The sequence below is a fragment of the Nannospalax galili genome, unplaced genomic scaffold (genome assembly GCF_000622305.1).
Source record: "Nannospalax galili isolate Female #2095 unplaced genomic scaffold, S.galili_v1.0 scaffold31, whole genome shotgun sequence".
Classification (NCBI taxonomy): Eukaryota; Metazoa; Chordata; class Mammalia; order Rodentia; family Spalacidae; genus Nannospalax; species Nannospalax galili.
The window spans coordinates 2,398,786-2,422,056 of record NW_008332149.1 but is presented as its reverse complement, the minus strand read 5'-3'; the positions used below and the strand labels follow the sequence as shown (position 1 = coordinate 2,422,056).

General features: G+C 44.7%; 1 protein-coding gene across 17 annotated transcripts in view; it reads right to left on the bottom strand.

Moving 5' to 3' along the window:
• Nucleotides 1-6: 6 nt before the first annotated feature.
• Nucleotides 7-23,271, bottom strand: part of Fgfr2 (fibroblast growth factor receptor 2) — a 115,578-nt gene continuing 92,313 nt past the window's right edge. For 14 of the 17 annotated variants that reach the window (XM_017796676.2, XM_017796681.2, XM_008827282.3 and 11 more), the window contains 8 exons: nt 20,317-20,438; nt 17,778-17,888; nt 15,432-15,622; nt 9,141-9,263; nt 8,070-8,140; nt 6,331-6,468; nt 4,230-4,335; nt 7-754 (listed from right to left, as the gene is read on the bottom strand). In XM_017796676.2, the coding sequence (XP_017652165.1) occupies nt 590-754; nt 4,230-4,335; nt 6,331-6,468; nt 8,070-8,140; nt 9,141-9,263; nt 15,432-15,622; nt 17,778-17,888; nt 20,317-20,438 (1,027 nt within the window). In that variant the 3' untranslated portion in view covers nt 7-589. Of the gene's footprint in view, nt 847-4,229; nt 4,336-6,330; nt 6,469-8,069; nt 8,141-9,140; nt 9,264-15,431; nt 15,623-17,777; nt 17,889-20,316; nt 20,439-23,271 lie in introns of all 17 variants that reach the window. The other 3 variants (XM_017796682.2, XM_029560733.1, XM_029560734.1) reach the window with 1 other exon arrangement.

Sequence of the window (23,271 nt, the reverse complement as noted above, 5' to 3'; positions counted from 1 at the left end):
TAATACCATTTTCCCTGAAAGCAAAAGTATTTTTCCCACCTCTGCTCGGTGAAAATTAAGAAATTCTAAGAACACCATTTAGCAAATATCTATTTAAAAAAGAGAGACCAATTTTCTAGGTACATCAGGACATCCATTTAAAATCAATACAAAAAATAATTCCTTGTAAATATATAATATATATTTATACATAATTTGAATATATTTACATACATCCAGCACCTATATACTGCATTTGTGCTCTGTAAATGTGTGCTGACATATATTTTCTCCAATTATTACAAAATTAACAAGGAAGGCAGAATGTGTGTCTGCCTTGAGTTCAACCGGGGGGTGCAGCCAGTACACAAGGTGGGTCAGAGGGTGATGGCTGTCCACTGATCCAAAACATTCTTCCTCTCCTGGTGAAGGTGACGAATTTTCCAACTGTATAAATCTTTACATGTGTGTCAAATACGTTTCCCATTATTTACTCCTCTGATCCATATATACAAGCAGAGGCCACAAGCTCTCGGAGGCACAGCCTCCCTACTCAGTGTCGTTAGGGTTCTTGGCACTGTCCCCTTGGGGGACAGGAAGACACAGTTGCTCATGTTTTAACACTGCCATTTATGTGTGGGTACTCAGGCAGGCAGGGTTCATAAGGCATGGGGTCCGGAGAGAACACAGAGTCATCCCCCGAAGAACAAGAGCTTCTCGTGTCGGGGTAACTAGGAGAATACTGTTCGAGAGGCTGAGTGAGGTCCAAGTATTCCTGAAAGAAGGGAAGAGAGACGTTTTATTTCATCTTGGGTCAGGATAACAAGGTGAATACGGTTCGAGTGGCTGAGTGAGATCCAAGTATTCCTGAAAGAAGGGAAGAGAAGAATTGGATTTCAAACACAGGCTCCTGAGATGTCACTATCAGATTCAGGAAAGGTCAGGGGAGCCCCCCCTGGAATCATTGCAGAGGTCCAGCTCACCCCGACTGCACAAAGACCTCCCTGAGACCCCAACTCTAGACTGTCCTTAACTTTTGTCTTGCAATTCATCATCAACAAACCGTCAACAGAAGACAATGCTAAAACCATGTTAAACTGTTGGTGCTAGGCAGTCACCTTGTCACATGCAGGGACCTAGGCGACCTACTATGCACCTCTTCACTAGAACTCGTGGTTCAAGTTTTAAGTCCCAGCGAAGCAGAAACACACAACAGGACCCTTAACATAGCCAGGCCATGAATATTTATTTTCTGAATTGCATTCTACTGTTGTTGTTTCTAGGATAATTTAGGGGGAATTCTTCTTCATTGAGTGCATAATTTAACAGATGTAACTTATTACTCTCAGAAGCTCTCTGAGTTAAAAATGTAAACAGGTTCAAAAAGGCTTGGATACCCTCATGGATGTTAAACCCATAATGGGCTGTTAAAGGAAAGTTTAGGGAAAGAGAAGTTTCAGTTTTGAAGGTTTGAAATTCAGAAAGTTTCTCTGCTCCCCAAAGCATCCACTGCTGAGATCCCACTGGGTGGTTCAGGATTCCTCTTCCTCCAACTTGAGACAGGGTACAAGCCCACTGCATGTTTTTTTTTTGTGGCCTACAAACTAAGGACACTTCTTGACGTTTGTAAATGGGTGAAAAAAATCAAACTAAGAGTCATGTCTTACAGCATCCAATGACATGAAATGATATAAAATTCATATGAAGTTATATAAATTTCCCAATTTCAGGGTCCATAAGGTTTTAGTGGAACACAGACACTCATTTATTTACATAGAGTTAGGGGCTGCTTTTATGTTATGATGGCAGACTTTCGACAGAGACCATATGGCCTCGAAGCTGAAAATGTTTACTCTCTGGCCCTTACAGAACACTGGCTGACCCTGGTCTGAAGCTAGGAAAAAAAGTTTTTTTCTTTGAAACAGAGTCTCATGTATCTCAGACTACCCTCAAACTTGCTATGTAGTTGAGGATGACCTTGAACTTATGATCTTCTTGCTTCTGTCTCTGGACTACTAGGATTACAAGTTTGCCCATCACTTCCAATGTATGCTGGGGATTGAACTCAGGGCTTCGTGCATGCTAGGCAAGCACTCTAACAACTCAACTACATCCCCAGCCCCAAAAGATTTCTAAGTGGGGACCTCCCTGGTCTCTCTGCCTCAACTGTGCTGGCATGTTGGGGTGGCTCTACATACCCAGAAGCCAGCAACTTTTCTAGGATGTGTAGTTTTGCTGAGAGGGGGCAAAAAGCACTGACCACAGCACAAACAGCCTCAGCGTTATCAGCAAAGGGCCCATGGAATGTTGGCGACCGTACATTTTAAAAGACAAAAACCACTATAATTCATCACCAGGGCTGGCAAGAGAAAGAGTCCCCAGCCCAGAAGGGGGATGTGTCGGTTCCAACAACATCAACATTAGCCGCACAACCAGAAACAAGCACGCCCACCACATCAAAAGAGGACTTTTTGCTTACAATGATAAAAATGAAAATTTGTCCTAAATGGAACCATTTTTCTCAAGCATGTGGTAATGATTTTAAGAAGGGAAGAAACTTCGATTTTTATATCCGTTAGACAATATGGCATTTTGCTTTCTTATTTCAGGTTGCCACATATAAATTTCAGTAGGCGTGGGGCCCTCTTTACACATAAATAAATAAATGTATAACTCTGTGCATCGACATGAGATCATTAAAAGAGAACTTTAGTGTTTTCCTCAGTTTCTAAATGAAGCTGTAACCTTCAGATCTGATAGGGGGAAAAATAGACTATCATTGGATTCCAAGCCTAGGGTTAAAGGAACTTATACTAGAAACAACAATTTTGGCAGGAGAAGAAAGCTGGCTTTTTTCTCCCCCCTTGAACTATTTCTTTCCTTTCAACTTCTGAAGGTCAGCTGTGTTCATTTAAATGAAAGCCCTTTATCCAGCACAAGCTGCAGCCCAGCACACAAGACACAGCTTCTGCATTAAGGCTTCAGGTCACCACATTTGACCATTTTTTTTTGTTTTTTAAGTGCTCTATTGTCTTTAACATCACTGTTTTCTAAATCAGAAATTATCTGTATTCTTACCCTTCAAAAGTACTTGGGATATTTTTAAACTTTTATTGTTGTGAAAACAACTGTAAACCCTTTTTCTCCATGGAGGAATATTGTTCTGTACCCTCATGGAATATCTCCAAATTCACAAATCACTTCTATCACGGGGGTTGCTCTAGACTGTGTGGGTCTATCAGCTTTCCATAACCCTAAAGGCTGTTTGTTCTATGTTGAAGCCACACGTATTGGCTGTATTTGACACTAACAGAAAACTATTTCTTTGGTTGTCATAGATTATAAATATCTTATAGAAAGTAATGTTGTGTGTGTGTGTTCATGTGTGTGCATGTGTACAAGTGTGTAGAGGCCACAGGTCAATCTTGGATGTCATTCCTCAGGATGGATCTGTCTGCTTTGTTTTACAAGAACAGGTCTCTTATTGGGACTTGGGGCTCGCTGATTGGGCTAGGCCAGCTGGCCAGCGAGCCTCAGGGACCCACCTGTCTCTGTCTCCCCAGTGCTAGGATTACAAGTTCACATCAGCCCTAGCTTTTTATGTGAGCTGTGGGGATCAAACTCAGGTCCTCACGTTTATGCAGTGAGCACTCTACCTACTGAACTACCTCTTCAGTCACTAAAATAAAGATTTTAATCACAGGTACCAGTTGTCACTTAATCTTATAAATCATTCATTAAAGGAATCTGCATGTGTGTTTAAATGTATATGGAAAGAGGTATAAGACACGGACCCTCCTGACAAGGCTCTCGTAAGGCAGTGCTGAGTTAAACACAAGTTAGAACCACAGAACCTCACTGCCTTCCCTCAGGCTGCTTTCAAGCCAACTTCCAGGGCACAGGATCAAGGGAGCACGTAATGTACATCCCTTTCCTTCCCACACACACCAAAATGCTACAACCCAACATTTCTTCTTCCCCTCTCCTCCACACACACCCTGGGCCACAGCACCACCAGCCACTGGGAGGACAGCTCAGGAGGCCCTCAGTCTCTGGTTTCATGAGTCAGAATTCACAAAATGAAGTTCTGAGAAAAATCTTGACTGGAAAGGAACACACCATTTAACTCTGCCTGACCCTTGTGGAAAAATGATAAACGCTACCACAGACTCCAACAAGAGCTTACATTTAACAACCGGGTATCTCCCCAGCCAGGCAGGGTCCCTGGGCTCTGAGAAGAAGGCTTTTACCTCATTGGTTGTGAGAGTGAGAATTCGATCCAAGTCTTCCACCAGCTGCTTGAACGTGGGTCTCTGCGAAGGGACCGCATGCCAACAATCCCTCATCATCATATACCTGGGGGAAAAAAAGGATTTCTCTGGTGAATTAACATCATTAAGTAACCTAATGCACAGACATAGCTGGCTTTAAGAGACAGTATGTAACTAAGCACTTCATTACAAAAACCATCCCTGCAACCCAGAATGATTTGGAGGGCGACTCTGCATCCAGAAAGACACAGCTGTGTGTTTTGCTGCTGTCCCTATGACACTACAACACCGTGTCACACTTCCCAGGTGCCTCTAGATGACGAAGGAGTCACATCTGTACAGCCAGTCTCTATTCTCCCTGCCGAAACACGTCACCTGAACCATGCTTTGGGTTTTGTTTTAAGCATTCTGTTGACAAAGTTTCCTCAGTTTGAAAAAAAAGTTCAGAAGCCACAACTTGAAGGTTTCTATGAACTAATCTACCACTGCTTCACACTGACTTCCTGATTAACTCTGATAGGCCCAGCCTCCCGGCCTTATCTTGATTATGAGTTGACAGACCCTCTATGTTAGAAAAAGCGACAGGAACATAAGGCACACAATAAATGCCTTTATATAATATGCTATAAAATGTGGCCATTCATCAGACTTCTACTGTACACCAGAAAGCTCTCAGGGGATTACGGGCATAAAATCCCCATGAAGCAACACACAATAGCACGCAGTCTCCGGGACAATCGCTTTCTTAGTTCACCTTGGGGGGAGGGGTGGCACCACTTCGGCAAAGCCCAGATTCCACTACTGAGGAGGCACGCACCATTACACCATTAACACAACACAACTTTACTTCGTGTGAGGAGGGCTTTTTGAGAACCCTCTGAGTGTGCATTTACACTCAGACATGGCATCCTAACAATGGCACCAGCACAGATTTTTACGTCTCTGCTCTAGAAGCTTGGGTGAAATGTGAGTAACCAGACACTAGTCCATTCATTCTGAGGAAGCGTTGTTGATGAAATGGCAGTTCTCTTTATTTTTATTTTGTTTCGTGTGTGTACACACATTAGGAAACCAGGGGTCAACCTTGAGACTTGTTTTTCAGGAGACATCCACCTTATTTTCTGAGACAGGGTCTCTCACTGAGACCGGAGGCTCACTACTTTTAGGCTAGGCTGATTGGCTACCAAGCCCCAGGGATCTTCCTGTCTTCATCCTTCTGGTCTATGGGGTTACAAGTGCATACCACTGTGCTCTTTTTTTTTTAAATGTGGGTGCTAGGGATCAAACTCAGGTCCTCATGCTTGCATAGCAAGCACTTTGCCAAATGAGCTACCCAGCAAGCCACAGGGATCCTTGTGTCTCCACGAACACAGCCCAGGGGACTATGGGCACATGGCACCATGCCCAGCTTTTTATGTAGGTTCTGGGATCCAACTCAGGCCCTCATAATTGCATGGACGTTTTCTTTCTTTCCTTCTTTTCTTTCTTTCTTTCTTCTTTCCTTCCTTCCTTCCTTCCATCCATCTACCTACCTACCTACCACCTACCTACCTACTGAGTCAGGGTCTCACTCTCATGGAATCCTCCTATTTTGGCCTCCTGGGTGCTGGGATTACAGGTATAAGCCTGTCCTGCTGCAGTGGCAATTTTCAATGGTCAAAGGTGTTCTTGGAAACACACATTTTCTGCTTGCCTTGCCATGCCTGTGAACAAACCTATACACCTACAAGGGCAGCCCTGTGGCATTTAGCTTGATACCTGGTCCGTGTCTGTTGATGTCACTCTGTGGTCCGGCACTCTGGGCCGGCTCTCCCCTCCACACTGCCAGACACCCCCTGTGATTTAAAGCCCACCGCATACACTTTGGAGGAATACTCATTCTTTTGGGCAAGCATGGTTGTCAGTGTAGCCATCTATCTCAGTCCTGGGACTGAGCCCAGACAGCTTCAGCAATTTGTCTACTTAGAGCATGTTTAGAAAATGGGGGCCTGAGGAACCCGAGATGTCTGGAGAGACAGGACAGATGTGGCAAGCTCCCCCAGCCCTGCCCCCAGCCAGCCAGGGAGGCCAAAGCCCTTACAGCTCATTGGTGCAGTTGGCTGGTTTGTCCATCCGGTGTCCTTCCTTGAGCAGCTTGAACAGTTCCTCCACAGGAATCCCTGGGTAGGGTGAGCCCCCTAAAGTGAAGATCTCCCACATTAACACCCCGAAGGACCAGCTGCGAAGAAGAGAGAAAACAGCATTACTAATATACCCAGATCGCAGAAACCTAAACATGTCAGTTAAAAAAATAAACACCCACTCACTTCTTAGGTCCATAGATAAATGAGCCCTCCAGCAATCCATCCTACACGCCCTTTCCTGACCCCATGGAGCCTCCCTAAATGAGGATGACATGCGGATGGTCTGATGGAATTTTCCATCAATAGACAAAGAGATTACCACCGGCACTCTCAAAGTTCTTTGTTTTAAATGCCATAGGATAGACGCAAGGATCTGGACTCCTCCACTCCATGCTGTCTAACCCCTCTGTCTCCTGTGTGGCTGACACAAGGTCTTGGGTCTACAGATGACAGAAGAAGGTCTGAGAGCGGGTCTTCAAGAGGATGGCTGCCCTAGATGGCTGGGGGAGCACCCACAGGGCAAAGGCGAAGGGAGTCAGCATGGAGCTAGGATTAGCGTGGAAGAATTACGTGCCCCTGCAGAAAATGAAAACACCTCATAGGGTGCTATTTATAATTGACTTTTCAGACAATTATAGCTCTGAATCAAGCAGAGACTCCTGGGTTTCCTGGTCCTGGGCTTTGCACACTCACTCATACTGACTCTATGAGGTCAGTTTCAACACTGAAAAAAACCAGTTCCGAGCTGCGGTTTGCTGACTGCACAAATGGGAACTGTGACTTCTTCCTTGTAGGATGGCTGACAGGACCAAGCAGGTTGGCTCAGAATCAATGTCCACCCCAGAAATTCTCCTGCTTGTCCCCCAAGCCCGTTCATCGAATTAAAACAAAACAACTTCACCCTTTGGAATAATCAAAGGGCTACAGGAACTAGAAAAACAGCATCTTTAACTCAGTTTCTCCCAATAAAACCTTTCAACTAAATTTCCAAATCTACACTATCAGCTGGAGCCTGGCTCTAACTGGTTTTATGTGAGTCACCATTGAAAGACTGCAATTCTACTTTATTTCTAGAATGTTATCAGAGGCTGACGAAACTTCTTTTTCTTCTTCTTTTTTTTTCTTCAGAATAACCACAGCAAGCAGATATGCGGAGATGGAGATCTTCCTAGCTGACCATGCCTCATCTAGCATCACACTCTAAGGAAAGTCTGGGTCAGAACCACATGCATCTAAAATAGGAAGGATTTCGGAGGTTGGGGAAGGGTTTTTCTTTTCTTTTCTTTCTTTACTTTGTAAAGGCAGGTTCCCACTACATATCCTTGGCTGGCCTTCAACTTGCCACATGGAGTCCTGAACTTATGATCTTCCTGCATCGGTCTCCTGAGTGCTGAGATTATAGGTACATGTATCACCAGGCCTAGCTTGGAGTACTTAAGGGACTAAAGAGTATGCCTCCTGCTTGGAAAATGAAGAAAAGCTTGGTGGTTACACATCTGCCATCAGTGATGGGCAGAGGATGCTTCCATTCTGGTAGGTGATTGAAGGCAAGCAGATCAGTAACTAAACACTGGGTACCAGTCTACCATGAACTCATCCCGCCTCTGTCCTTGACTATGCTCTCTGTGCCCATATAGAACATGCAATACTTAGGCAACTCAACCCCATGGAGGAGCCAGAGATAGGAGTTACTCACACATCACTCTGATGAGTGTATACTCTATCGAAAAGGGCTTCAGGAGCCATCCACTTGACTGGAAGTCGCCCCTGCAAATATGAAGAAAATGTAAAAAGCCACAGGTTAAAAAGCAGCAGGCTCAAAAGGGTCATGCCATGTGTAAGAGCATCAGCTATCTCATTCTGTAGCCCAGGCAGAACTTGAACCCTTGATCTTCCTGCCTCAGTCTCTGAGCCATCAGGCCTGGCTTCCTAATCTCATTGCCATTTAAAATAAAAGACTCGGGATCGGCGGGGTTCTGAGTAGGGCTGATCCTACAGTGTTGGAGGAAGGGAGCTAAGTCCTGGGGACAAGCCTTGACAGTAGTAGAATCATAGAGGAAATTAATACAGTGACATGAGGGGCGTCTATTATCTCATCTCTATAAAAACCAAGATGCCAGATCTAGCCTCGGATTAAGTCTTAGAATTTCCTGACTGATTCCAGGATTCAGGTCTAGAAACTGGATGGGGTTTCTGTCTCTTCCTCCTTTCCCCACTCGAGCCTGTCTTGAATTTGGGTCCAAATCTCATCCCTCCTCCACGGTCAGGCCATTCAGTTCTAGCTAGCCCTGTGTTCCCCCGGCACTCACAGTGTCCACCTCACCCTCTGCATGAACAGCAGACTTTCTAATGGGTTTCATCAGCCCACCACTAGGGCAGAAATAAGCTCCAACCAGCTCTGTACATAATAGCTGAGACACACAGATTTGGTTCTATGGATAAAGTGTCAAAGTGCCTCCTCTGTTTGGATTGTCATTGCGAACTATCTCCCCAACACACAGACACGCCCTGACCAGCTTCTAGGTAAAAATGAACCCAGCGAACTTCTAGACTTGAGTCATATGACTACCATGGAGGCTGTTGATTAGTATTATGTATAAAAGAGTGTTATGTGCTTACCAAACCTATCTTAAATATGGTCTAGATTTGCTTATGAAGAGTTAAGCAAAAATGACAGAATGAAATGTGGAGGATGCACTCCATGGTTCTTCCACCGATGAACTTCCGTCACTCTGCACCCCCCTGCCCTGTTATGCCACAGACTTACATTTGTGGTCTTTTTGTAATAGTCTATATTGTTGATATCCCTGGCCAGGCCAAAATCTGCTATCTTCATCACGTTGTTTTCTGTTACCAATACATTTCTGGCTGCCAAATCTCGATGGATACACTGCAATCAAGACAGAAGGAAGGGAAAGAAATAACCTCAAATTGAGTCAAGAATCAAAGGGAAAACACACTCAATTTTCAAACCATAAGACAGAAAATACGCCTTAAATCAAAGACTGCTTATAGCATACTAAAAGAGCCATCTTCGGGCTATAAGATTCAACAGGTTGACTAGGATCATCAAAAGCCCCAAACAGGATACTCGTATTCATTTTCTGATTTAAATCAACCGAGGCCCCAGTCATTTCAGAGAGCAAAAGTTGATCATCTAACAACGTACTCTTTTATCTGTAAGACCTACACCCGCAGTATCCCCTTTGCAGCCTCATACAAGCTCAACATTAATCATCCTAAAATTTTTAATCTCAACACTTGCTTTCCGGATCTTTATATCCGATTTTCAGATTAGTGGGTTAAGCGCCAACCTCACATCTTCATCTCCTGGGCATTTCTCTAACACTCTGACCTGATGTCCTACAAACACTTCGGTGTCAGGAGGGTCTAGTTCTATAACGTTTGTGTTCCCTTTTCACCTCTGCTTCTACAATATGTGAAGACATTCTTCACTGTTAGGTGCTGATGACCTCTTCTAACACCCCCACTTGTTTCCTCTCTGTGGCTTTAGACAACATACATGTCCATTCCTAGAAGCCATTCTTTCACTGATGCCTCCCCAAACCTTGCAGACTCCTAGACTGGCTCTCCTTTCCCCTGACCCTCAAAAGTAGACAGAGAAACCTTTGGTTTGTATGCTTCCTTCTTTCCTCACAGTATCAAGGGTTAGACACAGCAAGTGCCTGCAAACCCCACCTCCATCCTGGCCTTTCTGCTGAGACCCATGTTCTTTCTCATCATCGACTTACTTTGGGACATCTTCATGGACACTGACGTCCTTGTGACATCTCAGAAGTTGAGGTTTCTACGCCCCCAATTCCTATCCTCTTTGGTCCTTAATCAGAATGATTCATACCACCATGCTCTACGCTCACGTCTTGTTTGTTCCAAAATGTCTCCACAGTCTGTTCCCCACTGCTGATCCCTTAGACCAGGCTGTGGCCATGTCTGCCCCCTGCACCTGTGGACAGCTACCTTGACTGCCCAAAGGCTTCCTCGATTCCAAACTCAGTCCAATTCCCCTTCCATACCCTGTGCAACTTGTGCTTCAGACATAGCCCCATGTGGCCTCTCTGGCTCACTGCTCAGCCAGTGCCCAAGTATCCACATTGTCAGTCCAGCCTGTTACTACAACTAGCCTGTGGGGGGCGGGGCACACTTTGTCTGCACAAGTCATCAGGACCGAGTGCTGCGACACTTGCTATGGCACAGCTGACAGGCAGATGCGTTATCCCAACAGTAACTATGGTCTAGAAAGGTCTAGTTATTACAGCTTCTACGTTTCCTGTCTACAAAGGGCATGCTTTTGTAAGCTATTATGTTTTGGTTGTACTTTAACATGCCATTGCATGAAAATACATGATAATTTGGGTCCCTACTCACCCACCTCTATTTTTGAAGGGGTGTGGTACAATGGAGCAAGCATCACCATCAAATGCCTTTACGCAGGTTCTGGGCAAAGGTTAACTATCACATGAAGCAGAGACTCTTAATCCACAGGACAAGTGGGGCTGGGAATGACCTATTGTAAACTGCATGAAATGACCAAATGGAAAAGGAACAAACATAACTGCCTCTGAAATAGGAACTATTTTCACTCTGCTCTCATCCACCCCCAAGCATCCCTTGTGTTCACTAGCATGTGTGGGCAGGCCAAGATCAGAGACGGAGAAGCGGGCGAACCACCCAAGTCTACATGGCCCTGGCCAGACTAGGAGCGGGAAATGTGAGCGTTCCCAAGGCTGCGTGCAGCTCCGCCTGGGCTGGAGCACGTTGCCGGTCTGGAGGCCTCCTCAGATTCAACTTCCAGGGTCCGGGCCAAGCTTTCCCGGTGGCATGCTCCTGCTGACATGCACTCTGTGTGTTTGGCAAGCTGAGTGGTCAGAAGAATCTGGTTTCCCCTGTATGGGGCTCTGACCACACATCAGGGCTCAAGTGCTATGACAACTGTCACCATCTTGGTCACCCTTCATCCCAGGATGTCGGGCAACACCAAGGGCTGAATGGAGGATTTGGAACCAGTGTCCAAGAAAAAGGGAACAGCTAAAGGCAAGCCAAATCCCACCATGCACAGAAAGCTGAGTTGTTCTCCAGCCCAGAGCACTGACTGTTTATACAATGAAGGCCCTAGGACTGTTAGGGATTCCCTCTTTTTCTGTAGGAGGTTGTGAAAGGAAGGAAGGCCAACACACCTACGATGCAGACAGTGTGCTGGGCCATGGCTGATCTTACATAATCCTCAGGGTGACCCATGAGATGGGTGTGATCATACCCATTTCACAGATGAGGATGGCAGAGATTTCTTTAAAAAAGTATTGAACTAAAAATAGCAAGGATTTTATAAACAATGTAAAACTCAAAGTATCCCTGCCATGCCCTGGCTGTTCCCCAGCACCCTTCCCCATAAGGGGGCCCTAGCCTACCTCTAGTAGATGACCTTCATACACTTGATACACTCTGTATCAGATACTTGTGGCCACTGTGCTCAGCCGATCTAGGCTCTCAAAAGATGACTTGCAATTAATAACAGTAACCACTATTATTATCACAATGCTGTTCTTAAGGGCACTTCCACACACACCTCCAGTTCTGTCCCCTAAAATGTTCTCATTCCCTTTTGGCAACATTCATGACAGCTGGGCCTCAGACCTGGGCTTCAGCCTGTGGCTTGCTGGGTGGCTCCTCCCATTGATTACTCTTGAATATGTTCAACATGAACTCTGCATTTTTAACCAAAATTACTCCCGGCCCTGCTTCCTGACTCCCAGATCTTCCTTGCCTTGGGAAACTACATCGCTGTCCAGTTTCACACTCTGGATACCAGGAACTCTTCAATTGCTTTTATCCCCCTCACCTAATCAACCCATGCTCATGATAGCAAAGCCTGCCCAAATTCTACCTACCATCTTCTTTCAGTGTCTTGGGACCTGACAAAGCATGGCCTAAACCACTACCCCTTGCAGAGAGACTCAGTGTTTCCAGTCCACGCACAGCAGCAGCAAGAGTGAACTGTACGGCATATAAGTGACTCTAATACCCTCAATGGGTTTGGACAGCCTCTAGGGCCAAGTCCAGGGTCCCTGCCTGAGACTTTAAGGCCCAGAATGAGTAGGACTTTATCACAGTGTTTCCTAACAGTTTCTATGATCTTTGTTGTTGCTTTGAGACAACAGTGTCTCTCTGTAGCTTCAGCTGTTAGAGAACTCACTATGTAGGCCAGGCTGGCCTCAATCTCACAGAGATCCGCCTGCCTCTGCCTCCCAAGTGCTGGGATTAAAGGCGTGCGCCACCATGCCTGGCTAGATATTCATTTTTAATTACACATGTATTGGCAATTTCTATTACTGTTGTGGTTCCTGTTCTAGGAAGACAAGGACAATGTCTGTTCTGGCCATCTCACTGGACAGCCTGACACAGAGAATGGGGTCTGGGGAAAATTATGAACAAATACTTGTTCAAGGACTGAGGAAAACGAGGACACCTGTTCTCCCACCACTTTCATGTCAGCAGCAGGCCCTGCTGGATACAGAAACACTCCCCCACCTCCCACCAAGGGGTGCTCCAAGTGACCAAGCCTGGAGAAGTTAACAGACTGCCTGTAGCTGACTGCCTGCCCCACAGTTCCACATAAAAGAGTGCAAATATTTCAACCTGCAACAATGCCACAGCTACCCATGTTTTCCAGATTTGTTCATGACACTTACTTGTTTATTCTATGTCCAACCTTTACACATACACATATACATACGCACCACACATACATACAATACACAGACAGATACATATGCACACAGAACATATACACATATACATACACATACATCACAGATGTGCCTAATATATATACAATAGACATATACACACTATACACACATCACATGTGCACATGACACACACAAATACATATACATATACACACACAGCACACAGAGACACATATACATGCAAACATATAACACACAGAGAAACACATACACATACAACATATACAACACACATACATAGAACAAACATACCCAAACAAACATACTAGACCACAAACACACACAAACCCCAGGCATATGTTTTATGGCTGAGCAATTCAAAAGTGAGTCACAAACACCATCGCTACTTCACATCCTAGGCTCCTCAGCATTTACTAATCCAAAAATCTAAAACATTTTCAACATTGACAGAATGCCATAAGTGGAAAATTCTAGATCATAAACTCTGTTTCATGCATCAAATCATTAAAAATATTATGCAAAGATACCTGCTGGCTATGTGACTATAGTTGATAGAAAACAATTGGATTTTGTGTCTAGCAAACTTGGGTTTCATTTAGAAAGCGGAATTACATATCGGTAAATAAATATTACAAATATCCCCCTGAAAAAACCCTCAAAACCTGATGCTTCTGGTGTTTGGCGGTAAGAGATACCCCACCCATAAATCACCCCCTGTCCAAATTCAATCTGGATACAGCAATGTTGTTTAAGCCAGAGCCCAGGCTCAAGCACCGGCTGCTTACAGTGTCCTTGGTAAATCTGACTTCCATCCCCATTCCAAGGAACCAGCCCCAGAGCATCACACTTCTGCGTTTGGTGGTCCTCTCTTTAGCCTCCTTTAATCTGAAACAACAACCTCTCTCTGTGTCTCTGTCTCTCTCAATAGAGTCTTACCTAGTCCAGGCTAGCCTCAAACTCAATACTTAGTTAAAGATGACCTTAAATTTCTATTCTCCTGACTCTACCTCCTGAGGGCCAGGATTATAGATGGGCACCACCATGCCCAGCTTATGCAGCACTGGGGATAGAGCCCAGGGCTTCCTCCATGCAAGGGAAGCAAGCACTCTACTAACTGAACTACTGCCCCCAGCCCTCCGCAGCATGCTTTAATTTCCACAACACAGTCATTTTGAAAGGATGTCTTGTCAAATGTCCCACATTATGGATCTATCTGGAGGCTTCCTCATGCCAAAGATTTTCTGAATGGCAAACTACCCCTGTGTATGTGCATGTGTATAAAATCAGAACTCAAAACTGTTCACACCGGTCTTTTTAAAAAGTTCTATTGGGAAGGTTTACAGAGGGAAAAAGAAAAAAGAAAAAGAAAAGTTCTAAGCTGTCAACTCTGGAAAATCAGAGAAGGAAACAAACAAAACCTGCAGAACACAGAACAGACGATACTTTGGGCCATGCTCCTACAGGATAGACAGCAAGACTGAGGTGCAGCTATCATCCCTTGAGTCCCTGCACTTCGCTGATCTGACACAGGTCACCTCACTCACTGTTGACATTAGCAATGCCCCTGGGGGATCCAGGATTAAGTCCCTTCAAGCAGCCCAAGCTCAGGGTGGCAGAGGAGCCACCACCAGAGGATCTCATCTCTTTGGACACCTGAAGACTTCGAGATCCAGCAATAAGCTCCCCCAGGTAGGAGCTGAGAGCCCTCCTCTACCCATAAAGGTCCTTCTGGGACTCAGGAAGGATGTCTTGGGTCCTCTGCTGTACCAGTGTAGGCTCTGGGCACCTGTCTAACAGCTTCCAGAATAATTGGAATGTTTAGAGTTCATTGTAAGTGGCATGCTTGGAATGCCAACGATTCACCTCAGGGAACCTGGCCAAGCTCTAACCACAGAGTCACTGAAGGAGACAAAATAAACTCAGATATCCTAGATTTGATGTTTCTAAAATACACCTGTGTTTGATCTTCCTCCTCAGACTATTTAACGCCATAGCAAGCTCAGCATCCAGAATGTGTCACCAGAAGTCGTCTATGTGCATGAGCTCAACAGCACAAAACACACGAAGCCCACACCAGGAGCTGCATCTCAACAGCATCCCACCCACCCTGTCTCAGAGCACAGTCAACTTTCCTGCAGTCGGTAGGAGTTTGTGAGGCTGCTCCCAGCCTTTCAAGGGTTCATTAAACTCAAATGTGAATAACGTCATAAATATTTTCCAGGTTGTACCGACATGCAAGAACTTGATCAAGTGAATGGGCAGGTCCAAACTGCCCAGTTTCTTCAAAGGCACTTTTAATTGGCTTACAACTAGCCGAGCAGACGACTCACTTTTTGGGAAGCCAAGTACTCCATGCCTCGAGCCAGCTGGTAGGTACAGGACACCAAGTCCTTGAAGGTCATCTGCTCCTCAGGAACACGGTTAATGTCATAAGAATATTCCATACCAGGTGGCCTCCGGGCTCGCAGGTATTCCCGAAGGTTGCCTTTTGAAGCGTACTCAACGATGACATAGAGAGGCCCTGGTGACAGAGGGGAGAAGCTTCCTAAGGCAGTGAAGGCAGAATCCGTCCTTGGGCAACTCAGTAAACAGTTTTTAGTCATTACAATCCAGTGTGTTTTTTGTGGTGCTGGGGATCAAACTCAGGACCTTGAACACGCTATGTCAGTGTTAGGCACAGTCTGCCACCAAACTACACCCCCAGCTCTTTCTTCTTCGTTTTTAACTTTTAGGTTTATCATTGCAGAAAAGCATGTATAGAAACAGAACACTTGCATTCAAATCTCTCCAAAATGATAATCAACAGGAAAACCTCCAAAAGTTTAAAGAAATAAAAGAAAAACACAGTTGCAATAACTTTCCCTGGTTTCCCTTCTTCCTGCCCCTCTGCCTGCCCAGAACAGCAACAACCAACCAAGAGCAAAAACTGCTCTTTACAGTTCCTTTGAAACACTATATGTGCATATATGTCAATTATATAGAGCTATATTTATGTGATAATATATGAGCACGTTATTATATATATTATAGACACATACATAGATTGGTGGATATAGTTGTTCTTTGAGTCTTACTACATAACCTAGACTGGTCTCAAACTTATGGTCCTCCTGCCTCAGCCTCCTGCACACTAGGATTACAAGTGTGCTCCATCACACCCAGTTTAAAATATATATATTTTAACCACATAAATGATAATGGTAAACACTGCAGTATTTTCACTTAAAATAGAATTGGTTTCATTGGTAAAAAAAAAAAAAATCAATCTAGATCATTTCTTCCTCACAGCTACACATGCTCCATCATGAATCTGCCACATGTCCTCTGATAATGGCCTTCAGGTTGCTTCCAGGCTTCTATCATAACAAAGAGTGGGTGAGGAATGCTGCCGTACACGTTTCCTATGCAGATGTGCCACCGTCTTTCCATGTGTAGACTCAAGAGCTGGCAAACAATGGCCCTCAGGCCAAATCCTGCCCAGCATGATGACATGTCTGGGTCACCATGTTTTACTGCCACACAGCCAGGCCGATTCATTTCTGTATCATCTGAGGCTGCTTTCTCAATACAAGGGCAGTGGTGAATATTTGTAACAGAGACCATAGGTCCGTGAAAGTCTAAAATATCTACAACTGGCTTTTACAGAAAAGGTCACCAGTTCCTACACAGACCTAAAGGAGAAACTGCTCGATCAAACCTGGGCTTTATGAATCATACTGTCAAGTTGATTCCTAAAGTTCCAGTAAGCGCTCTGTGGAAGCAGCCAGAGAATCCCTCTTTGGGGAAGGCGAGCTCCTTCATTCCACCTTCTCCCTATGAAGCTGTGCTTGAGGAGCCCAGCCATCTGTTGCCCGTAGGATTCCTCAGTCCCCACTTTAAGGGAAGGACTTCTCAATCAAAGCATATAGTTTTTGTTTGTTTGTTTGTTTGTTTTGTCTTTTTGAGGCAGGGTCTCCCAGTGGCCCCAGCTGGCCTGGAACTCACTATGTTGACATCAGTCTCACAGAGATTTGCCTGCCTCAGTCCCCAAGTGCTGGGATTAAAGGCATGTGCCACCATGCCCAGCTCAAAGCCCACATCTAACTTCGCATGATCCCCAGGGGCAGACAGAGATGTTCCCACCACCACCCTAACCCTAGGACTCATGGCTGGTAACATTTCATTTTCGCAAGGGTAGAGTAAAAACAGCTTTAAAATGTGTGTGTGTGTGTGTGTGTGTGTGTGTGTGTGTGTGCGCGCGCGCCAGATGACCACCTTGTTTTTTGAGGCAGAGTCTCTTCCTGGCCTGGAATTCACCAGGCCGGCTAAGTTAGCAGGTCAGTAGGCCTCAGCAGTCACCTACTTCTGCCTCTCCAGCACTGGGATTACAAGTACTTGGCATGTTTTATATGGATTCTGAATGTCCAACTCAGGTCCTCATGCTTGCAAGGCAAGTTCTACTGAGTCACCTCTGCAACCCCTAGCTGGCTGATTTTTGAGACAGTCTTACTATGTATCCCAGACTGACCTCACACTTGTGATTCTCCTGCCTCAGCCTCCTGAGTGCTAAGATAGGTGTGTGCTACATGGCCTTGAGGTACTCTGGACACAGAACCTAACAGCCCAACTGTTTCTAGTCTGATTCTAGCGCTCAACAGTGGGGTGTACAGACATCCTTCTCCTCCTCTCCTCCTCACCATCCTGCGTGCAGGCCCCCAGGAGGTTGATGATATTCTTGTGTTTGCCAATCATCTTCATCATCTCCATCTCTGACACCAGGTCAGAAAGGTCCTTCTCCGTGGCATCATCTGTGAACAGTAATTAGGTGAATCATGAATCGGTTGGTTTCTTTCAACTCCCAGGCTATCACTGTTTAGCCACCAAACTTTTGAACTCCAGGAAATTGAATTTTAGAACCAGGAAACCCTTCCCAATTATCACTCTCATTTTATCAGTGAAGGAACAAAAGCCCAGGCAGGGGACTGTCCTTCTCGATGTCAAAGAGGTCATTAGAGGTCACAAGGTCAAGACTTAGGACCAGATTCAGGCCCCCACACTAAGGCCAAATCTTTCACAGCAAACTTTATAATCGTGAACTAATCCTATCCTCTGCTGTATCTAAGGTAGCTTCTAGAAAAATACCACACCTCCTGATTCCCAGAACAAGTCAAAGAATGACAGAGAGGACAGCATAGGACAGACATTTGGACTCATTTTAATTTATTTCCCTCAGAGCAAGAATATCTGGCCTAATCTTTGAATTATTCAAAGCTGGGTTCAGGAAGTAGACCACACTGCATGTGTGTGTGTGTGTGTGTGTGTGTGTGTGTGTGTGTGTGTGTGTACAAAGAGATATTGCCATTGGCTTCTCAGAGGTTCCAATGACCAGGCCAACAGAGAAGGACAAGTCTCTTTTCTAACATCGCACGAGTGTGGCACAGGCCTCCCTACATGGGCTCACAAGGATCTTCGAAGGCAAGGTAAGGCGGTGTGCCGTGTGCCATCCTTTCAGTTAAATCTTCTGCTGTTGTTTTGTTTCCTTGTAGTGCTGGGACTCAAGCCCAGGGCTGTATGTATACCACTCAACCACTGAACTACATTCCCAGCCCTTAAATTAATTCAATACATTAACAAATCTGAGCCAAAAGGTGAGGGAGAAGGGGGAAGGGCTGAACATGGCTTTTAATAAATGAAATAGGGGCATAGCTGTCTTTTTAAATTTTATTTATTTTTTTGTTTTATGTGTATGTGTGTGTGTTGCCTGCATGTAGGTAAGTGCAGTCGTGTTGTGCAATGCCTGCAAAGGTCAGAAGAGGCTGTTGGATCCCCTGGGTCTGGAGTTACAGGCAGTTGTTAACTGCCATGTGGGTGCTGGGATTCAAACCCGGGTCTTCTACAAGAACAACCAGTGGTCTTAACCTCTGAGCCATCTCTCCAGCCCTGGGCATAGCTGTCTTAAAATCTGCCCTGACCTATATGGAGGGGAAAGAAGATGGGTAGGGAGAGAGGCCTGTGACACATGGCTCAGGGTGCCGTCGTTTCCAGGCCTTAGCCATATTCTAGCTGTCACAAAGGATGCTGAAAAGGATCTGGGGTTAACATTCCTAACCATGCTAAAAAGGATGGTGGCCCGTTTTGATGAAAGAGCCAAACCCCAAACTTCCCTTTCTGCAATATCCCCAGCAAAATCAGAAGTCCCGTAGCAAGAGTTGTGAAGCCTCTGGTCCTTCCCACTCCCCTAGTAGGCACCAGGGGATGTCTCTGTCCAGGTGCCCAGATACTTATATCTCCTCCCTGGCACCAGCACCCAAGGTAGGGAGCATCTCATAGTACTCAGATGTCCCTGGGAGCCTTGGGTCAGTGTGGCTAAAAGACAAAATGAATGGTGTGTTGGCCTTTTTTCTAGTCTGCTAGTTTTCCCTACAAGGAGGGATGTGGTAAGCATCCCAAGAAAGAAAAATAGGTCTAACTCCTAAGAACACATCACCCATACCTCAAGAACAGACGTCTCTGCCTACAAACCAGGGAAACACTGGGCATGCATCTTCCTTTCTGAGATGCACACACAGGATTTAGGACATGCCCGTTTCCTATAACTGTTCCCATAAGAGAGTACTGGGGAAGAATAAGTTAACGGGTAAAAGTTGTTGAAGCTCCTTAGACTTGTCACGAAGCTGGGTTGGAAAGATCTTTTCAGACTCCCACCAACACAAAGACATATCTGCATCCTGGACTCATGTCCCCAGGACCCGCATCAGCTCCAATTCTGTTTGTCCCTGTTTTGTTTCTAAGTGAGTCTCCAGACTCATGTCTTTCCAGGTCCATATTCTGTGCAAAAATGAAGACAGTGTTTCCTGAGCCTCTTGTTTCCACCCAAAATGCCTATTTCTCCCTGTTTGTTTGTTAAAAGTTTGGGTCCCAGCTTTGCCATGCCAACTCCCCTCTAAACCTGTAAGTAGGTGGATACTTTCTAAATCCATGAAAATAGGGAGAGAAAAAGCACAATCTCCTATACAAGGAGTCAGCTACTCAACCTAGCAGGCTACCACTTGTTCATAAAACTGGCTAAGTACACATGGCTCAAGATAAATTGTCTGCTCAGATGCTGATTTATCCTGAAAACCCGTCAACTTCCAGGCCAAGTATGTGCTCTCTGACCCCACATCATTACAGAGTTCACATGCCACAAAGGAAGATTCTTGATAAGGCCCTCCACCTCCCTCCAAACACACTCACCTTTCAACATCTTCACGGCCACAGTGATGGCCTCCTTGGGCTTGTCTTTGTCAATTCCCACAGCCTCTGCCATCACTACTTGCCCGAAGCAGCCTTCCCCCAGGGGTTTGCCCAGCGTCAGCCTAAATGTGTAAATAGGGGATTAGCACACAGCATCTGGCTGAGGGGCCTAGAGAGGGAAATTCCAGAACTAAATATACAAATCTTTCAGCGGCTTGCATATGGAATCAATGAGACTTCAGGCGCACACGCGCTGGGGTATTTTCTTAGTGACGTTTTCAAGAATGTCAATTACTGTTGGAACAGCTATTAAATTTCACATTCATACTCTCAATTTATTTTCTTTATGGAAGGTGTCCTTGCTAGTGAGGTGGTCAGCCTCCCTGTGTGCCAACCACGAGGAGCTTTTGATCTTAAGCCAATTAAATATTTGTAATTTCAAATGTCTCTGAGAAAAATGTTCAGGCGGTTCTTATTTTCTGTCCCTGTAAAGAAGCAGCTTCAGAATCACTGTTATTCAAATGCCAGTGGATTTTATGGTTACCTTCCTGGCCACGTTACAGGGTATGAATCTTAAACACATTTCAAAAAATATCTGATTTTTATTAAAAAAAAAAAACTTCTGGATAATGAACCGAATACTTTTTGACATAAGTTTACAAAGTCTTATCACTACCCAAAATAAACAATGAAGAAAAGAAAGACAGCACCAAAATTAGACTTCTAAGTTCAAAAGTGCTATGCATGTCACACAGAGACCTTTATAGTGTTTTAGGTTCCAAAACCCAACAGAATGGAGAAGTCTTTGGAATAGTTACAAGTGTGGTTTAAAATGTTTATTTCTTTACTGTTTTAAGATTTACTTTTAATTATGTGTATGACCATGCCAGGGCAGGGGGCGGGGCATGTGAGTGCAGGTGTCAGTGGAGCTCAAATGCATCAGATGCCCCTGGAGTTGGAGTAACCAGCAGTTCTAAGCCGCCCGATGTAGGCAATGGTACTTGAACTTGAGTCCTCTGTAAGAACATTATCTGCTCTTAACTCTGAGCCATCTCTCCAGCCCTATGAGTATGTGTTTTTAACATAAGAATAACACAGCAAAGTCTTGAACTGCCCTTAGCAAAAAGCATTTATAGAAGCACACAATGGTTGCAAAAGTTCAAAGCTCCCCCCCAAAAAAGAGGGCAGTGTGTGCTATGTGAGGTCACCCACTTTCAGTCCCAAACTAAAATTAAATTGAACATCTTGGCAGAAAATAAACATTTGCGTTGGAAACATGGTTAATTTATGTCCTATTGCTCTGCTACTACAAGCTTAACAAACCTCTCTTTGTATAACTTCTGCCTCCGATCTAATAAACTGCTTCTAAATAGCCTTCATTCATTGGAAATCAGCTCCACCTACGTTTGTGCTAAACACTGCTTGGAAATGCACAGTGCTCAGATTTTCCACACTCAGGGTACCCCCGGGTAGGAGCCACCAGGCAGCACAGACTCACACTGTTGACTGTGGTGTCACAGGTGCCAAAAGCATGGACTCAACCTGAAAGCTGCAGTTTTTAACATATGATCACAACTCCCCAATTCAGCCCAGTATACATAGGAATGTGCTTATGTGCCCAGTTATTTATATAACTACAGAGCTAGGGGATGGCGCGGTCAAGAGAAATAGCCCCTCCTCTCTCCAAATTGTGCAGGTAAAGAAACCATTCTTTGTGTGTTTCTCTGGCAGCTCACCAGTAAATGTCCAACAAACATGCCATGAATGAATGAATGAATGAATGAACAAATGAATGAATGAACAAATGATTCATCTGTGTATTGTAGTACACAAATAACCTGAAAATTACTTCCATTAACTGAGGGCTGCCTCAATAATTATTAGCCTTGGCTCATGGTACATGTTAAGATCATTAACTTAGGAAACCAAAGGGTCATGAAGTCATGTGTAAAGCAAAATCACAAGTGCAGTGCAAGCTACCTCTCCCTTCCAACTAGATCTGGCCATATCCAGTCTCTGGGAAAGCTTATCTTTGTGCTTCCAAATCTCTCTATATATAACACAAGATGTGTATGTTAAACACGCTGCCGACATAATCTTAGAGAGACACTGCAAATGCCAAGGCAAGGGGCTAGCTGGGAATGTTGAGAGCTTATTCCAGAGTATTTGGTGCAGAAAGCTGGCATTTCCACCTTCCCTCACTCTTGAGCTGTTTGAACTCTAATTCCTACAAGAAGAAAGTTGCCACTACTCTGGGGAGTTTTGTTTCCCAGGGTGGGGCTGGAGTTGGTCTCTGCCTAGAAGGTGGGGGCTGGCAGCTGCTTATCTGCAATACCGACTCTGCTAAGCACATCATCTTGCTGAAGTCTGCACATCAGAGGACTTTGGTCACTGAGACATGAGTAGAAATCAGAGATTCCTACAACCAAGAATTAACGACCAGTCCCGGGACACATGGACCACAGCCCTCAGTTACTGGCTGGCTGAACTGGGATTCAAATCCAGCCTAAGAGCAAGCCCAAAGTACATGGTGGTATCAAGGTTGGACCAAGAGACACATACATATACCTAACAATACCTCATCCAAGCCTGCATGGTGACCTTTGACTCAACATGTGATTGGATACTGCTCTATCAACTAATGTGCAGAGTACTGCAGACTACAGAAATCAGATGTCAGATGTCAGATACCATATTTGAAGTTTTTCAGCTCAGCATTGCATTAACAACCATTAAAAAGAGCAACACTGGGTAAAGATCCTTAAGGAAATTTATGTTCTGCATCTAATTTCTCCAAGAAATAAACTATAGAAGAGTCATTTTCTAGTAACCAGAAGTTGGAATGTCAGATCTGTTTTAGAGATTGGATAATTCCACTTTTATTCCATCTGACTGGGTTTGGATTGTCTAGAAACTTTTTAAAAATGATAACCAGATGCCTTCTTGTTTGGTGAC